Source organism: Numida meleagris, chromosome 7 (assembly GCF_002078875.1).
Source record: "Numida meleagris isolate 19003 breed g44 Domestic line chromosome 7, NumMel1.0, whole genome shotgun sequence".
In the NCBI taxonomy this organism is placed as follows: Eukaryota; Metazoa; Chordata; class Aves; order Galliformes; family Numididae; genus Numida; species Numida meleagris.
In genome coordinates, this window is record NC_034415.1 from 20,639,907 (window position 1) to 20,657,090 (window position 17,184).

At 45.0% G+C, this 17,184-nt stretch overlaps 1 protein-coding gene across 6 annotated transcripts in view; it reads left to right on the forward strand.

The window, feature by feature from the left end:
- Positions 1 to 17,184, forward strand: part of RNF220 (ring finger protein 220) — a 164,873-nt gene that overhangs the window by 125,676 nt on the left and 22,013 nt on the right. For all 6 annotated transcript variants that reach the window (XM_021405525.1, XM_021405526.1, XM_021405522.1 and 3 more), the window contains 4 exons: positions 10,711 to 10,807; positions 11,816 to 11,902; positions 13,577 to 13,632; positions 15,328 to 15,406. In XM_021405525.1, the coding sequence (XP_021261200.1) occupies positions 10,711 to 10,807; positions 11,816 to 11,902; positions 13,577 to 13,632; positions 15,328 to 15,406 (319 nt within the window). The remainder of the gene's footprint in view (positions 1 to 10,710; positions 10,808 to 11,815; positions 11,903 to 13,576; positions 13,633 to 15,327; positions 15,407 to 17,184) is intronic.

Consider the following 17,184-nt stretch of genomic DNA (forward strand, 5'->3'; position numbering starts at 1 on the left):
CACGAGCGGCAGCGTGCTTAATGTGATTGAAAGGCAGTTAAAATGGCGGTGACCTTTTCAGGGGGAATTAGATTGCCTGCCAAGAGTGGTTAGAGGGAGTGATAACGCCAGCTTGAGGAAGCTGTCCAGTCTGCTTCAAAGGGAGGGAGACAGCGACAGGGAACGCAAGCTAGCAGCAAGTACCATTTAAAGCACGAACCATGCGGCCTGATAGAACAGAGATTGCTGTCCTCTTTAGATATGAAAAGATTGAAGAATTGTAGCGAAGTTCTCTCCACCCGCACCGTTGTCTTCTCTTCCATCTTCCCCAGGGCAAAGCTTTCCTCTGGACATGGAAGCAAGATAGTCACCGTTGATTTTTGGGGTTTCTTCAGCAGGTTAGTTTCCTCAAAAATAACACAGAAGAGAGAAAGACTTTGAAAGTGTTAATGGTAAGCAGGGAATCTTCAGGGAATGATGCTTTCTAAGAAGGATGGATGTGATGACAAGGATCCAACTGATGGATTGTGAATGCTCCCAAAGATGAATTGGCGATTGCTTGACTCAAGCTTCTCTTTCACAGAGTCATTTAGTTTCAGAAAGACCTGTAAGATCATCTAGTCCAGCCGCCAACCCATCACCACCATGCCAAATGAGAATCATTAAGGTTGGAAAAGACCTCTAAGATCATCTAGTCCAACCTCCTCCATGCTGCTCTCCTCCCAGGCTAGCAAAGGGCTTGTTATCCATTCGTTAACGTCTTCAGCAAGAGAAAAGAGCGGCATCAGTTGATGCATAAGGAGAGAGACTTGGTAAGGCTTTATAAGCTGTAACCAACTGTAGTTATCCCAGGGTACCCATATGCATTGAATCTCATGTCGTGTACAATTAGGGCAGCTGTGTAGAAAGTGAGACTGTATTAAAATGTGTGAAAGTTTATAGCAGATGGCTGCAGTCCCACAGCCAGCTTTATCTCTGCAGAATCAGATGTGCACTGGTTTGGGCAGCAAATGGCATAGACTGGCCTTCTTCCTCCATAGGTTAGTTGTCCAAGAAAGCTCTACGGCAATAGCTATATGTGCCTCCATTTGTTTTCTTTCTAAAGACCTGTAATGTTAGAAGCACGTTCACAACTGTGAAATACTGTCGTCAGAATATAAGTAGATGCTCTTCAGTTCTGCCGTAGCAGGTTTTGGTGAACACAGTGACCTTTGGTAACTGCCAGGGCAGAAAGCTCCAGACAGAGGAGGAGAACTCTGCTGTGCTGCTCAGTGCAATGTAACAATCATCAGAGTTGCAAGAAAATACTGCCTTACATATGCAGGGAATCTGAAGCATGAGGAAATAACTGACCTAATGAAGTTCTCTAATACTATGAAGATAGTGGCAGAAGAGCTTGAAACAGCTAGAACCCCTTAGTAGCCAGATGTGCCCTCTTTTTCAGATAATATATAATGAGGCATGCAGGAAAGCTTCTGTAGCTGGGGAGATTTTCTCATTTTTCTATGTGATGAGTTTCACGTGGCATTTAGGGTCATACCAGTAAGAGGGTATAAACTGATATACTCAAGGTATTTGAGCTGAAAAGCGCAGCTTCTCCTATGAGACCACGTGGGAAATAAAATGTCACTGGCATACTTAGGCCTTTTTGGAAGAATGATCGAGTAGCCAGAATCATCTTCCCCATTTCTACGGGATGAGTCAGAATTCATTCATTTTGCCCTGTCAGGCTAAAGCAGACTTCAGCTTGGAGGCAGAGGAGTCTGTGGTGAGAGTATGGGGAGTCTTTGCCATAATGAAATTCTTAATCTTCCTCCCACTTAGCAAGAACTCAGTTCACTGCCTTTCTCTGTCACATTTCCAGCAGTAGCTTTCCTCATGGCTTAGTCTGTAAGGTGAATGCAGTACTGCATCTACACATCTGAATGTCCTTCCCACCACCTCCTTGTTGGCATTTTTGCTTTCCTGAGTTTGGCTTTCTACCTTCTGCTGATCACTTCTACCTGCTGTAAGCTTTGAAGTGAGTGAGATGTATAAATTTAATGTTTCTCAAGTGCTTATTTTATGTCTTAACCTCTCTTTAGAGGGCTGCTTGGTCCCAGAACACTTGTATGCCTTACCTCAGCCCTAGTGTAAAATGGTGGTAATCCTGGTAATCCCCTCGTTGCTGAAGGACAGCACTTTGTACTTGTCTGATGGAGTAGCCCAAGCATTTCTTCATGTTGGCTTCTCTCCTTTGAGAGGAAATACTTCTCTGTAAGGTAATACTTGAGCTAAAAATGCTACGGATCTGTTTACATAGTCTTATAGCCCATATGATTCTTATATATACCTGGCTATTTCACCATAGCTTGTAATGATGTATAGAATTTGAGGGATTCTGTGGCTAGTAAATGTCTCTTAGGCACTGCATTGATGTCAGGAACTGAGTTCAGTCAGTAGTACAAACAGGTGAGAATAATCTGATTTAAAATTAAAAAAAAAAATCCTACCTTACATAGAAAAACCATCATGAACCACCATGTAAGTGTTGCTCAATATTGTGTGTGTTTAAAGTTCATGTAATGCTTCAAGCAATTGGTTTCATCATTTTGGAACACAATGTGATTATTAGGACTCAGCAAAGTAAAAATCAGATTAACTTAAGGGGGAAAAAAAAGAAGAAAAAAGAAATCAGTGTTTATAGACACTAAAAGTCGTGATTGTTGATACTACATTTTCATTAACGCATGCAAAAATCTGAGAACCTAATTTTTGTGCTCAAACTGCCAGAACACATTAGCTGAGAGGAGCACAATCAACTGAATCTCTTGCTGTTTGATTTATGTAACAGCAAGAGTCATCCTGACCGCAAAAAGAGTTGCTGTGGGAAGAAGGGGAATTCTCTCCATTTGATGGCATTATGTATAATACTTGGGGAGGGGGGAAGGGATGTCTGTCACCCAGCAACAGAGGAAGTAGGAAAAAATTAATTAAAAAGAAAACAGAAAAAGCAGTTGTAAACCCATGAAAATTGGCAGGGGGAGTAAGGGAGCAGGTAGAGCACCTGAAACTACTCAATTTTCTGAAATTGACTGGATTTCAAGTTGACAGCATCTCCTTAAACTTCAATTTTCCTAGGTTTCAGACATGCGGTGTAAGCCCTTCCAGTCCTATCTGCTGTTCTTGCTTAGCTGCTCTCTCCAATCCATTTTTCTAGTGGTCTGTCTGCTTTGGTTTTGAAAGTCCTAGGCTTGAAGACGGTCATTTGATAATTTTTATGCTTTTTCCCCAAGCGTCTGCAGTTTTGCCAGAACTGCAACCTTCTTCTGGAAGACTCGGGTCAAACTTCAGCCCTGAGCACGGCACGGCTGATTGACGTGATTTTAATAGCATTTCAGAATACAGTTGTTAAGTCAGGGGCAGTGAGACTTTTCTAAAGGAAAAGGGAGCACGGGTCTCAATGGCTTTAAACAGCTCCTGTCTCCGCATGTCGCTTCTTACACTCGGTGGTGAAACGCATTATCGAGTAGTGCCCGGAAAGTGGCTAACTGCGTTTGACACACGCCAACTCCCTGCCTCCACACTGGATAATTGCATTGTCAACTGTTCAGCAAAGTGGCAGGTGACACTGCAGCCGGATTGATTGTCCTAGCATGGAGGCTCCGAAGACTGTCAGCTACCCAATCGATAGAGTTTACACAAGACACCGTGACTGCATCTGTAACTAATTTCAGTTTGGAACTCGCGGGGTGCGGCGGGCCCTGTTTCCTGGCCGGTTGCACTCGTTTGCTTGCATCCTGGAAAGTTGCTTTCCTGCTGAAAGCACGGCTTTATTTCTTGTTTTGGAGCTGGAAGCAAAGAAATCGATGGCGCGTTTTGTGGTTTCAGAGTTGAGGGCATTGCAGCACATGGCTAACTAGCAGCTCCAGTTTTCCGATCAATAGGCTGATCAATTGATTAAATTAACACTGATTTTTCTTTCTTCTTTCCAGCCTAGAAAAGAATTCGTTTGGGGGAAGAGCGCGTGGGGTTGGCCTGTGAAATTTTGTATTTTTTCCCCATTTTTCCCTGACAAGTAGCATCTCTGTGCTCATCGTTATTTGAAGCAAACTGCGCTGAGCTGGCAGGGCCCGCTGTAAGCCAGGGTGCTGCTCCAGCTGCGCGCCAGCCTTGCCGCTTCATGCTCGGCTGCCTTAGAAAAGTCATCCCGAGAGCTCTGCCGTGCTGCTGTATTATTGGCAAAGTTGCGACATTCCTGTGATCCCTGTCAGTGGTGCTTATTGATCCGGCGATGTGAATCTGCTTAGCGATTCAAGATTACTTTAATTCTCCCTCTTCCTTTTTTGTTTGTTTCCACCCTCTCCCCGGGGGAACAAAAGCTTTCAGATCCACCTTTCTCCGGCTTTGAAAAACGAGTGGCTGCAAAGGCTGTGGCTGCTGCTGCCGCTTTTGTGCTTCAGCTGTGGGTTTTGAAGAGCAGCCTTTGAGATCGACGTGAGATTGTTCTCACCTTCGAGATTTGGGCGGGCGCAGCGCTCGGGGAGGCAGCTTTGCAGGAGGTGGCACACCAGATCGGATCTTTGCATCCCCTACCTATAGCCGCGATCTGTACCTGGGAGGTACAGAAGAAACCTGCCCCTAGGCAGCTCCCCGGTGCCTCTTCCCCAAGCCTCGCAGCAGCTGGCTCTTACCCTGACAGCGGAGCTTGCCTGCCCTTTGTTCAGCATGTTGCTGCAAAATGATGTTAATGGTCATAAAATTATATGGCCCTTTCTTTAAAGGCAGCTGTTCCTCTGATCTGTTAGCAAAAACTGCTCTAAGCATCCGCGATGCTGCTGAGCCGTGGGCTGTCTGGCAGCTCGTTTGTGCCGCCGTGGGAGCTAACAGACGGCCTCCAATTGATGCATCTGCTATTTCAGGTGTACGCTGTAATGACACAGGCGGGTGTCAGTTTTTCAGGTAAATCATCATTTTGCTTGAAATGGATCTCGCTCCGGAGAAATGAAGCCCTTGTCCTGCAAGCAGCTTTTCATGGCTTCCAAATGTCATTTTTCCTGCAGCAGGCTGTGAAAGTCACTAGAAGAAGTGTTCTGTCCCTGTTTGTGTTAGGAAAGATGGGGGAACGATTTGACTGCCCAAAAATATGGCTGGGGAAGTGTTATGAATGTGGAGGAGGGCTGAGGTTGGCCTCCTTCTCCATCTCGCTCTTGCTTTCGAGAACCCCTGATGGCTTTTTCTTTCTTCCCAAACGGCTTTTAAAACAAAACAGCATCCGTGCCATCTTGTCCTCTTAGTGCTAGTTTGGGATACTTCAGCAGCTGATGAAATAAACCCAGTTTAGAGCCATTCTCGGGAAGTGTGTGTGAGGCCTGGCCGTGTGTCTGCATAAACTACTTTTATTGCCCTCATTGTTTTTACTCTGCAAGAAGCCAACGAGTGACATTTCGTTAAGAAAATAGAGTGAACGTGCTGGAAGGGGAGGTTGTGCAGAAGGGGGTTACTGCAAGAAGTGTAATTAGCGAGGGCTGCAGTTCTGAGATTTATGGGAGACTTTTTCTCTTTCCTGAACATGTGCAAATTACCTGTGAGCAGAATGAATGCCTCTTCCCAGCCAGTACGGGCCCCAGTAGAGCTGCATGCTGAGATGGATTTCGATTTAGACCCGCTTACAGAAATTTTCCTTTAAATCTGGAATTTTGTGTATTACCGATACAGATAGGAGCCTTTCCTTCCTGGGAGCCAAGTCCAAGTTATTCCTGTGAGTTTAATCTTTGGCATGAGCAGCATCTAGTAGCTGCTTTCACAACAGCAGTGCGACTAATACTACCACTAACACTTTAATTTTGTTCCTTGGTTGTGTCTGGAATGATGGTGTTGGGGACCAGCTGTTCTCCGTGCGTTTATTGACTGCTCTGCCCAGGTAGGAGCTGAGGAGCACAGTAGGCCTGTGTTTTCCCTGCTGTGCTGATGAAATTTAGCTTAGAGATCTGGGTCTGTGCTGGTCTGGCTGTCCCACCTTTCTGCTCCCAAGACTGCCGGTCTCTATGTGAGCACGAGAGACAGCAGTGCCAACACCTGAAGCAGCATATGTTGTCACTGCGACCATCTGCCGCCGAGCGTGATGGAGAAAAGGAGGGACTTGAATGTGAGGCCCTTTTATCTGCTCTGTTCTGCGAATCTGCTTATATATCATGTTAATGACTCGCTATCTGAGCCAGAGCTGCCATTCGGTGAAGATATGTTGAGATGACCTGTCATCGGGGGGATTGCACAAAGGAGCTGTGATTTGAGGAGCAGTGCAGAGGTCAGGGAGGATGCTTAGACATAGGGGACAGCTTAGGAGAAAACAAAGTGCTCTGAAAACTTAGAAAAGGGGAAGAAAAGGATTTCTGATGAGATTTATCGCCAGCCATTATTAATCTGTACATGGAAGGAAGTGGGAAGTGTTTCCCTGTCCCCTTCAAGCTCAGCTGATTCCTATAGCCTGTCAGTGCCTGCAGCCTGGCAGTGGTGAAGAGGCATGCGAAAATGTCCTGCTTTTCAGAGCTCGGCCTCTGTATTTGAGAAACATTTTCTCTTCTGTAGAGCACCTAAAATTTTCAGAAACTGACTTGAATTGGAGCTCGGGCGGACTGCTCCGAGGCCAGCCCAAGCAAAGCTGTGTACACAGTGCCGGAGGGCAGCGGGCGCTCTAGGTAAGTGATCTTGATAGGTACATTCTGATTGATGGGGGAGTTTGTCTCCCAAACTGTCACAGGGTTTATAGAGGTGCCACTCAATACCAGTGCTGGAATTGCTTGTCAGAGCACCTGGCTGCAAGAGCAATGGGGATTGGAGACAGAGCTGTAACTTTGTTTTTTCTCTGCTTAATGGCCCCAGCGCCTGACCTGCCTGCTCGCTTCTGTTTGTCTGGACCTTAAGGAGGCAGCAGGGATTAGGACTGTCAGAGTATTGTGGTGCTTTCGCATCGGGAGGCTAATTGTGTCGGGGCTGGCAGCACATGACGAGTGGTTGCCTCCTGCCAAATGCACAGCAAGAACAAAAAAAATTCTTCAACAAGATGTAAGAGAGTTTGCACTTTGGTTTAATCTGTAAGTAGCGTTTTCAAATTCACGTGTGGAATTATGTTCTTGAGGCTTTAGGTGACCCTCTGTGTAAGATTCGCAGCTGTTCCTATGAATAACAGCCTCGGGATCACATCTCCTGTGATTCCTAGGTCAGGCTTACAACTTAACATTCAGTTGTCGGATTTCAGTTTATTAACACATTGGGATAAAGTTCTAGTCCTGAGCGTTGACCTCCGGATAGTGGCATTGTTTTTAGCGGTGTGCTCTAGGCAGCTCTGCGGATGCAGTGAATTACTGCGTGTCCTTCGGTAGCAGAGCCCTGCCAAGGAACCTGGGGCACGCTGCTGGATTGCAAATCACCCAGGTGTGGTGAGTGGGGGTCTTCTGGAAGCTCCCCTTCTCCTCTTGTGGGTCTGAAACAGTGCAGTCACAAAAGCTGGTTTGTTCTGCTCTGTGCTCCATTTCACGTTTTCCTCACTTCTGGATGGTACTGCGGAGCTGTCAGCGTGAGCTAAAGTTCTGAGCCCTCTTTACACTTGGGCTGAGTTACTGAGAAGCAGGTGTGATCCTATCAGGCCTTCCTTGCATTTAGTGGCCCTCTTAATCCATTTATAACAGCACTTGTCCAGAAATCTGTTTTGAATGAGCCTGAGATGAATGAATAATGTCAAGCAGTTCAGACGTCAAATATTTGAACAGCTGCGTGGGTGTTTTCACTGGCTTTGTGCATGGAAGCAACCTTAGGAAGTTAGGCAAGCAGAGTCGGGTTGAAACTGTGGCACCAAACCCCAGCCCATCAGAACTGGCCTCAGGATCCATCCCTGCTGCAGGTGAAGGGGTTAGAACGAGCGGCCTGCCACCAGCCCTCCTGCAGGAAACGCTGGACCAAGCTTGGCGTCCTTCTCTTTCATGTTCTCAACGTACAGTGATAGTACTGGGACTCACAGACCTTCAGATTTGCATTGGAATCATATTTTGCCATTTTTTCCCCTTTATTTTTTTAAGACAACCTCTGGATTCCTAGAACTGATAGCATGGCTACATTGAAAATCTTTCTTCAGTACAGAGCTTATTTTGTTTAGTGGATTAATTTGTTGGGTTTGTTCTTACCACGTTGCAATGAATTACACTTGTTAACAAAAAAAAAAAGTTTTCAAAAAAAAGTCCATATTTGGTGTAAAGCTCCAGTTGGATCACCTTATTGTTACTTCTTTTAGGCCTTGGTTTGGGAGTCCTTGTTCCATCAGAAAACAAAATTTGCTCTTTTTCCTACAGCTCATCTTAGCCTGTGAACTTCTCTGTTATGTCCTTCTCCCAGTGTGCATCTGTCATCTTAACGTGTCTCGTCCAAACCCTGCCCCTATACATTCCTGTGTACAGTAGGAGAGAAAGTGCCCTGTTGGGAATGCAGTCATTTCTACTGTAGAGCTAGATTTAGCAAAAGGTCTGTGGAGTATTACCATTACGGACTTAAAAAGGGATTTTCTTGAGTGCAGAGGTTTTGAGAGCAAGGACACTGGGATTCTGAAGTCAAGGTGCCTTCATATTTGTAAATTGTTTCACAGTAAGCAGATCTTCTTTTCTTAAGCTCTAACCATAAACCACTAGTCGGCTTGAGTCACCTGGGAACAAAATTGATGGAAAGATGCATGATTTCTGAGTGCTTGGCATTCTTTCAGAGAGAGACACGCAGGGAGCAGTCTTTCTTAGATTCACTCTTTTGGACCTCTTTCCCTCCCAGCAGGCTCCAAGTATTCATTATCTGGCTAACATTCAGATCACCTCTGGGACAGGCCAAGTCACAGCTCTAGCTTTACATGATTTGTGTTTCCCACAGCTACAAAAGAAAAATGAAGACCTGTATGTCCGAAGTTTATGGCCTTTGAGAAGTGATGGGCTAAAGCAATGCCAGGTGCAGGGGATGGTGTTACTGCAGGTTAAATGCCATGCCTGTAAATTACTGCCCCATCGCCCCCTGCGACTTCTCAGGCAGCTTTGAAAGACTATCCAGCTTCTTTGACAGGTCTCTCTTAGTACTCTAAATCTTCTCCCAAACATTGTGATGAACTGAAGGTTTCAAGATTTACTGGATGAGCCATTGCAGCAAGAGGAGGCAGCTCATGACATATGTTGGCTGGCAGTGTGTGGCCACTACACTTATAAAGGCTCTGATGGAAGGAGCCTGCCCTGGTGTCACTGCAGAGCTGACCTACGAGCACCTCTTGCACTACCTGACACTCAGGGTGGATGTGCATTGTCGATGCTAGTAGCGTTACTTCTGCTGGAAATTAAGGCTGGCAATTACTTTCAACTAAAAGGTAGTTTATGCTTCTAGGAAAGGTTAGTCTTAAAATCGTTGTCGTGCTACGGTTATCCCTCGTTAAGAACCTTCTTTATATTCAGGGAAGAGAAATATCAAATCCATATAAACAAATTTTATTGGGGGCTTAATGAATCAGTGAAAGCATCCGTTCCTAGAGAGCGACAGTAAAGGGCTCTGTCTGCGTGGTGTCCTTGGAAATGAGACCTTCGCCTTGCCCTATTCTCTGCACAGAGACAGACTGTTAGAAATACAGCTCTCTCCTCTGGGCTGGGAAAGTGCAAGTTTGCTGCTGATAGCATGAGATTGTGGGAGCCCAACTCAAGCCATCGTATCACTCAAAAAGCTGACTTAGACCTGATAACATTCTCTTCCTTCAGAGATGCACCTCGTTTTCATCATTCCTACATTAATGATAGCCTGTCTTCTGCACTTAGAACCAGGTTGGCAATGCAGAAATCTACCACTTTAGGGGCATTCATGCAAAGCCAAGGCCACCTCTACTTTTCTTGTTGCGTGTCTGCAGGTACGATGTGCTTCCAGATCTGGTCACGGACTTGGGTCATTATCCATCTGTATGTGCTCCATCCTTTGTCCTCCACCTAGAGCCCACGTCTGTCCCAGGAGAGTGGGATGCTAAGTGAAGGAGTGTGCTGGAGGCAGCCAGAGTGAGCAAAATTAGTTCTGCATAGGTTATGTCCCCAAACAACTTAGATCTGCTGCAGAATTGAATGCAGATAAGGACCTCGCACTACCCTCGTAATGGGAGAGCTTTGTTTAATTTTCTGTCACGTAGGAGAGAGCGTGTCCAGTGTTAGATGACATAAAGAGTAAATATAAGTGTTTCCCTCCTATCACTAAGCTTTAGGTAGTAAATGGGAAGTGAAGGTTCATCTTTTGTGGGTGCTCGCATTCAGATAGAGGAAACCTGATTACAGTCAGCTATAACACAGTCAACAAAATGCTTTGGGACCAAAATAAAGCTATATATTGCTAGAAAGGGGCACTTCTTGCACAACTGGAACTGTTTCCTCTTGCTTGGGACTGAGCTTGTGCCTGATCAACTCTTGTTAGAAATACAGGACTCCTGTTGACTTGTACTAGAAGTTGCTCACAGAAGAAGAATTCATAAGGGGCTGTTAATGACTGTGAAGTCTGATCTTTTCGTAGAAGCAGGTTTGTTTTTCTTAGACATTTTAACTTAAAAAAATAAGACTGAATACTTTTTTTTTTAATGGTACCTTTTGTGAGCCTGTTCAGAGTAAAGGGCGACCTGCAGGCTGGTGCTGTCCCCCTATCCTTAGGAGATCTCGTTTGCTTGGTCTTCAAATGCTCACCAGCACGTTCTGTTTTATTTTCCAGGTTCTGGGTTTATCATGTGCAGCGGCAAAGAGAATCCAGACAGCGACGCTGACCTGGATGTGGATGGGGACGACACACTTGAATACGGGAAACCACAGTATCGTTTTTGAAAGGCTCATAACTGAGAGGGAACCTAGAGACCTATCTTCAGCTAGTGCTTATATAGCACTGCTCTGGGTAGCGTTGAGCAATGTGTCCAGCCCTACTAGAAATAGCACCACCTTCCCCAGTTACCACATTATTTGAACTAGCAGGGATTCCTAGTTTATTCCCTTTGGGATCCTTGTGTAGATGCTGCACTACTTCATATCCAGCTGGTGAAGTCTGTATGAGACATTGCAGGAGATCAAAACTACTGTTTCTCTAATCTGTATTTCATAAGTGATACTTATTGCAATACTCTTGTCTCCATCCAGGCCTCTTCCATATAGATAGCTTTTCCTGCTTAGAAATGCAGTTTATTTGCCACAAGATGTTTGTTTGATTTCGGGGGTTTTGTGCAGTAAATATTTTGAGTATTACTCACCTGCCACTGTAACTGGGAGAATGAGTTTTTATTGCTTTTGTTAAACAGTTCATTAAGGGCAGTTTTCTGGAACTTCATCTAGAAGCCAGACTTCAGACACAGCTCCAGAACTTCTGCCCTGCAGCAGCTGTGCAGCCATCAAGGAGGACTTCCCACAAGGGTATTAGGCAGACATTGACGTAGCTGTGTTCAGAGGGAATGTCAATCTATAGAATTAGATTGTGTTCAGATCTGTACTGGTCTTTAACACCAAGGCACCTAGCTTTCACTGGTAGATCTCTATGTTTCAGAGTTGTGCAAATTGCACTTCTAGAGGTTGAGGAATTGGTTTTCCTCTTCTGAAAAGCTGTGGCATCTTGTTGCTGTCTAAGGACTTGTCTGTATCTTTCCACCTGAAACAAAACTCTTATCCAGAATCTAAAAGCAAGCCTTTCCATGGATGCCAGCTCCTGTTCCTTTGAGGTTTTTGTTTCTGTTTGATGTGAATTTGTTCTGTATCCCAGATAGTGTCCCAACCACATCAGAAGCCTTTCCATTGTCTGCAGCAAGGCCCTATGTTTCTTAACTCCTTGTGCTCAGGTACACAGAGGCAGACGTTATCCCTTGCACTGGAGAAGAGCCAGGTGAAGCCAAAGAGAGGGAGGCGCTCCGCGGTGCTGTTTTAAAGTAAGTGCTGTGCCTTTCTGATTTGTTTTTATTACTTTTGGGGAATCTCAATTTGTGGAAGGTATCGGTTTGTTTGACCAAAGGGCCACAATGAGAGAGTCTTACAAGGAACCATTGTGTAACAGGTGGGTCTCCGTTTCTACCTGTGCAGCCTCATAAAGCCTCCCTGCTCACGCTCCCCAACCTTAACCCCCACACTGCCCAGCCAGTGGTGTCTTCTCCCTGAGCAGTGCTAGACAGAAGGTGGATTCTGGCCATGGGGAACCTGTGCTGTGGTCAAGGCCTTGTGCTTCTGTGATACCATGTGAACAAGATCTGAAACTTGTTCAGTGTATTGGGAAGCTGGCACCTAAGGTATGATTTTGTTGCATCATATTAGTGTTGCAGGGTACAAAGATTAATCCTGCGTGCAGGTCTGGGAAGAATGTGTGCTCTGCCCACGAGTATATGTCAAGAATGTAGGCAGACAGCATTCAGGGCATTTGGGGAAGCATTTCAGGCAAGTAAAATGAGTCTTAACAGAGAGCTAGGATTGCTTTCTAAGCCCTCTGCCCTGCATAAAGCAGGGCTTAAATTACCCCTCTGTCTCTTTCTCAGAGTGATCCTGTGAGGTCAAGGTTGAAGTGATTGATAGAGCAGTGAAATGAAGTTTTCTTACTGCTTAGTCTGTCACAAACACTAGTTCAAAATTAGGTTCCACTCCATAGAAATGTGTATTTGCCACACTGGATCCAAACCATTGATCCATTCAATACTTTGCAAACTGTGCTAGACCACAGGCATGCCTCAAAGATGCTAAAGCTCCTTCACAGCTAAGAAAAAGCAGTACTGTAGCAAGCGGATATCAGGGTATCCCTTATTAGTGGCTGTGGACGTATAATGCTTAGTGAGACCACTGAGGATGTGAGACCTGGAAACCTAGTTCCTTGATGTGACTTGCACCTAAGACGTTTTGCTGTTTGCAAGTCTTTCCACATCTCTCTGTAAAGCAGAAGAGATAATGTTGCTTGTAAAAGCACTTTGAAATTTGGGCAACTTTCTGTAGAAACGCAGTAGATTAGCTGATGCCCTGAAGCATAAGCCTACATTACCTTTTGAGCGCAACTGTCACAGCTCATAGAGCTGAAATGTTATACAGCCACAAGAACACAGGCTTCTGGGAAGATTCCTTTCTCTTATTGCCTCTGTTACTGGCTAGCAAATGAATGGATGGGGCCAGGAGTGGTCTGCACTTCAATACTGTTGATCTTCAAATGGGAAAATGGGAAGGATGGGGCTTGTGATGGCATACAGTTAGTTCTAAAGCAAGAAGCTATTGCAGCATGGAGGATTTCTGTTCGCTGGTAAGGTTTTCATCTTTGAAGCTGGGTATTCAAGAACGAGCCTTAGGTCACAGGTGCTATTTGATTCCCAAGCCTTCAGTCAGCATCACAACCCTCGTGTGATTCAGCAGAGGTCACAGCTAGAAGAGCAGGTTGGGAGTTCACTGGTGGAGATGTGGGCTAACACAAAAACACCTCCTACAGCAAGCCAGCAGCTCACATTTGATGCTTAGACTGATGTTAGAAGTACTGGGAGAGATGTATGTGGATTGGTGGGTGGAAGGACTGGCTTTTGCCAAGCAGCAAAATCTTCCACATTCAACCTTTAGCATTCTGCCCTTCTCTCTTTTAGTGGTGGCACACCCAGTACTCGAATAACGCCGGAGTTTTCTAAATGGGCCAGCGACGGTGAGTGTTAAGCGTGTCAATAATTCATCTGTTAGCTACAGGAGGGCAGATAGATATTCCATATCTTCTGATTGCCAGTAATTAGGAAAACGATAGGTACAGATGCTCTTGCACAGTACCAGCAGATGTGCGTACAAGCTATTATGGTATCTTTTTTGAAAATTTATAGCACAGTGAACTATAGTCAGTGAATTTGGGGAAGTTCCCGAAAATGCAACTGTAAGTGATATGGTGATAGAGATAGGGGTTGGATTGACTTGATGTCTTGTCACTAAAAGACAAACTACTGTATCACAGAGGGAGCCATCAGAGCTTGACTGTAATGTTGTTGTTCAGCTGTTAGGAGTTTAAACTAAACTATATAGGCACCTGTTGCTTTTTTTTTTTCCCCAGCTGCTTTCTTATCTTCCCTTTAAAGGGGGATGCTGGAGGCTCTGGGATCTATCCTACCTTGTGACTTGTAGTGGAGACTCCAAAGCAAACAAGTGAATGTGAAATTTTAATTCACATTATTAGTAATTCGGATTATTTGGAAGTTCATAGAATTAATTGAGGGGTGGAGGGTTAAACCCATTCAACTGTTGCTTTGTTTTATTTAACGCCAGCAGCACTGGAAGTGTAAACAGCAACCCAGTGGAAATATGAGAATAATAAAACCTGGCGCTTTCCAGCTGTAGATGCCAAATCCATTTCCAGAGCTGGGTAGTGCTGTTCTAGCTCCCTTAGGAAGGGAACTGAAGCTCAGCGACCTGAAGAGACTTGTCCCAGTGATTCTGTTTCCTGTTCTGTTACCACAATGCTTTGGGCATTTGATTCCCAGCCTTTAAAGTACCTACAAGACATAACTGACTGTCAGTGGAAGGGGGGTTGGGTAGAAGCAGTTTTGCCAAGGGCATGATGATTAAATGAAGAGCATAAGATGTCTATCGCAGGCATTTGCTTCTGTGGGGTAGGCAATCACATCTGTTTTCTTTGATGTAGGAGCACTCGCTCGTAGGTGCGTTCGGCTTCAGTAACTGCAGCCACAGCAGTGATGAGGAAGCAGCTCTGACGGTGCTTGCTATGAGCTCTGTTTTCTTCATACCTTTTACATGAGGCAGTGGTGCTGAACCTGCAGCCCAGGGACTGGCCCCAGGACGGTTCCACTGGCTTGTTTCTGACTGTTATCTTTCCTGAAGGCTCACACCCCTTCAGTGTTGGGAGGAGCCGTGGGACTGCTGGTAGAGAAGAAAGCTATGAGCAGACTGTTCTGTCATACTACTTACTTGGCATGTATTTTTCTCCCTGTCTGTGTGTGAAGGATCTCAGAAAAAGGGAGAAGCTGAGAGCAGGGTCTGGGCTGGGTAAGTTTGTTCCGTAGTCACCTTTCTGGAAGTACTTTTTGGTGCGACAGCTGCATCAGACCTTTCTGAATTAAATCCTGGCCTAAACAGCTGGCACATCTGCAAGGGTAGTGAGTTTGTAGTGAAGACAGGGTAGGTATTTGTACCTTCAGCCTAATCCATGGGAGTGTGCTATACAGAGAGAGGGCCTCCGTGCCAGACAGGGATTTGTGGTGTTGGTCTCCTCTCTTGAAAAATTGACATGAAAATGACTCATCGGAGTCCTCTGCTTCTGAAACTGTAACTCACTCAGACTATTTCATCTCAGTGATCAAATGTTCTGTTACTAATTTGTCTGTTCTTCCCTCAACAGAAATGCCCTCAACGAGTAATGGTGAAAGCAGTAAACAGGAAACCATGCAGAAGACCTGTAAGAACAGTGACATTGAAAAGTGAGTTTAAAGCAGAAAGCTTTTATTTCTTTTTGGTTTAAGAACTATAGAGTCCATTGACTCTCATTTATCTCCATTTTTGAGGGCAGCCCATTGTCTCTGTTTTGTCTTTTCTAATGTACTTGCACATACCGCCCTGCAACTTTCCAACAAGGGGGCAGCAGTCCCATAAGTTGGCAGGAGTCTCTCTGAGAGAATTTCTTTTCTCTTAAAATCCAGATCATATCTCTGTATGGTTACTAACAAAAATATGTCTCAGTCTCTGTGTTTATTCTACCTACAACCCTTCCAGCTGAATCAGAAGTTTGACTCTCAGTGTTTGAATGCAGGTGCCCCAGTCATCTCCTTTCCTTTCCCTTTCTGCTAGCTGGATATCCTCCAGCCTAGGTTAGGAAAAAAATGCTCTTCTCTGCACTTTGTGCTTGAGTAACAGCCTCTCCTCAGCATTCTCCCTCAAGCTGCTCAGGAGACATCCTGCTCAGGCAGCTCGTGGCAATCCAAGCACACAGCTACAGGCTGTCCACTGTTGCCATGGACTGTTAATTGTGGAATTTTTTGAGTTGGTAATTGCCTGAAATAAAATGATGCCCCAAGGTCGAAGTGAGAGGTGAAGTGGCTTGAATGAAACGGAAGAAATGAAAAAAAAAAAAAAAGTCGGTTTTAAGAAGGGGGTGTTTACATTTTGGGGCTGAGACACATAGATAACTTTGATGGGGAAAAGCCTGATGTTGAATTGAAGCTGACTCTTTAAAGAAAGTTATTCTTTAATGTAGCTAATTAACTTTTTGCCCTGGTCCTGATGCAAGAGCTTGTGTCACCTGCACATTGTGGGGTGTCTAACAGTTCAAGCAGCCTGGCAAAGCTTTTGTTCACAATCAGGAGCTATAGCTGAGGAAATTCCTTGCTGCAGAGGAAGCTTTAACACTGCTTTGCAGTCTCGGCACTTTACTTTTTGCAAGATGATTTATTGGCATATCCCAAACATGGGCTGTGTGCTGTTTGATACTTCTCAGTGCAAAGACTTTGGCCAAAGACCACAGAGCTGAAGAGCTCACAGGTCAGTGCAGAAGCTTTTAGAGCAAGCCAGCTATTGCATATGTCCTGGTGGCCAGGACTTGAGAATGCGCACATCCCTTCTGCCCTGATCTGTCAGCCTCTGTCTCAGACACTGCTCCAGGCCTCCTGCCTGTCAGACTAGCAGCCCTCCGCCCTCCCAGATCTACTCCTATTGAAAATCTTTAAACTGCAGGAGCTGAAAGGATTTGACATTTTCCAGAACACTTGAGCTCAAGTGATAAAATTGACATAGCTTTAATAATCTGATCAAAGAGGCTTTAGCTAGCACCCTTTGAAGGATCCCAGAATCCTTTCCAAACAACGCTTGTGCCAACTCTGCTGTGAAGTGGAGGAGAGTGTGTGTGTGTGTGCTTGCATGCACATGTGTATATATATGCACACAATGCCTTGTTCCACAATAACCTTGTCCTGCTGAAGCTTCAGTGCTGCAAAAGGTGTGAAAGGTCAGCAAAACCCGATAGAAATTACAGGAAGGACCTCTGTGTCTTGCTGAGTCTTTCCAATAATGCTGATTTTTAAAGAAGCAGGGAGAGCTTTTTATTTAAGGCCCTTTATTTCACTGAGGTTAGAAAGCAAGATGGTGTTTCAGGTGGAGAATTCCTAACTGCTGTTTTTTTATGTTGTTTTTTTTTTCTCCTTTCCTTTGAGATTTGTGTGTGATAAATAGTTTCTGTCCTGCCATTTAAGGAGTCTGAATGCTC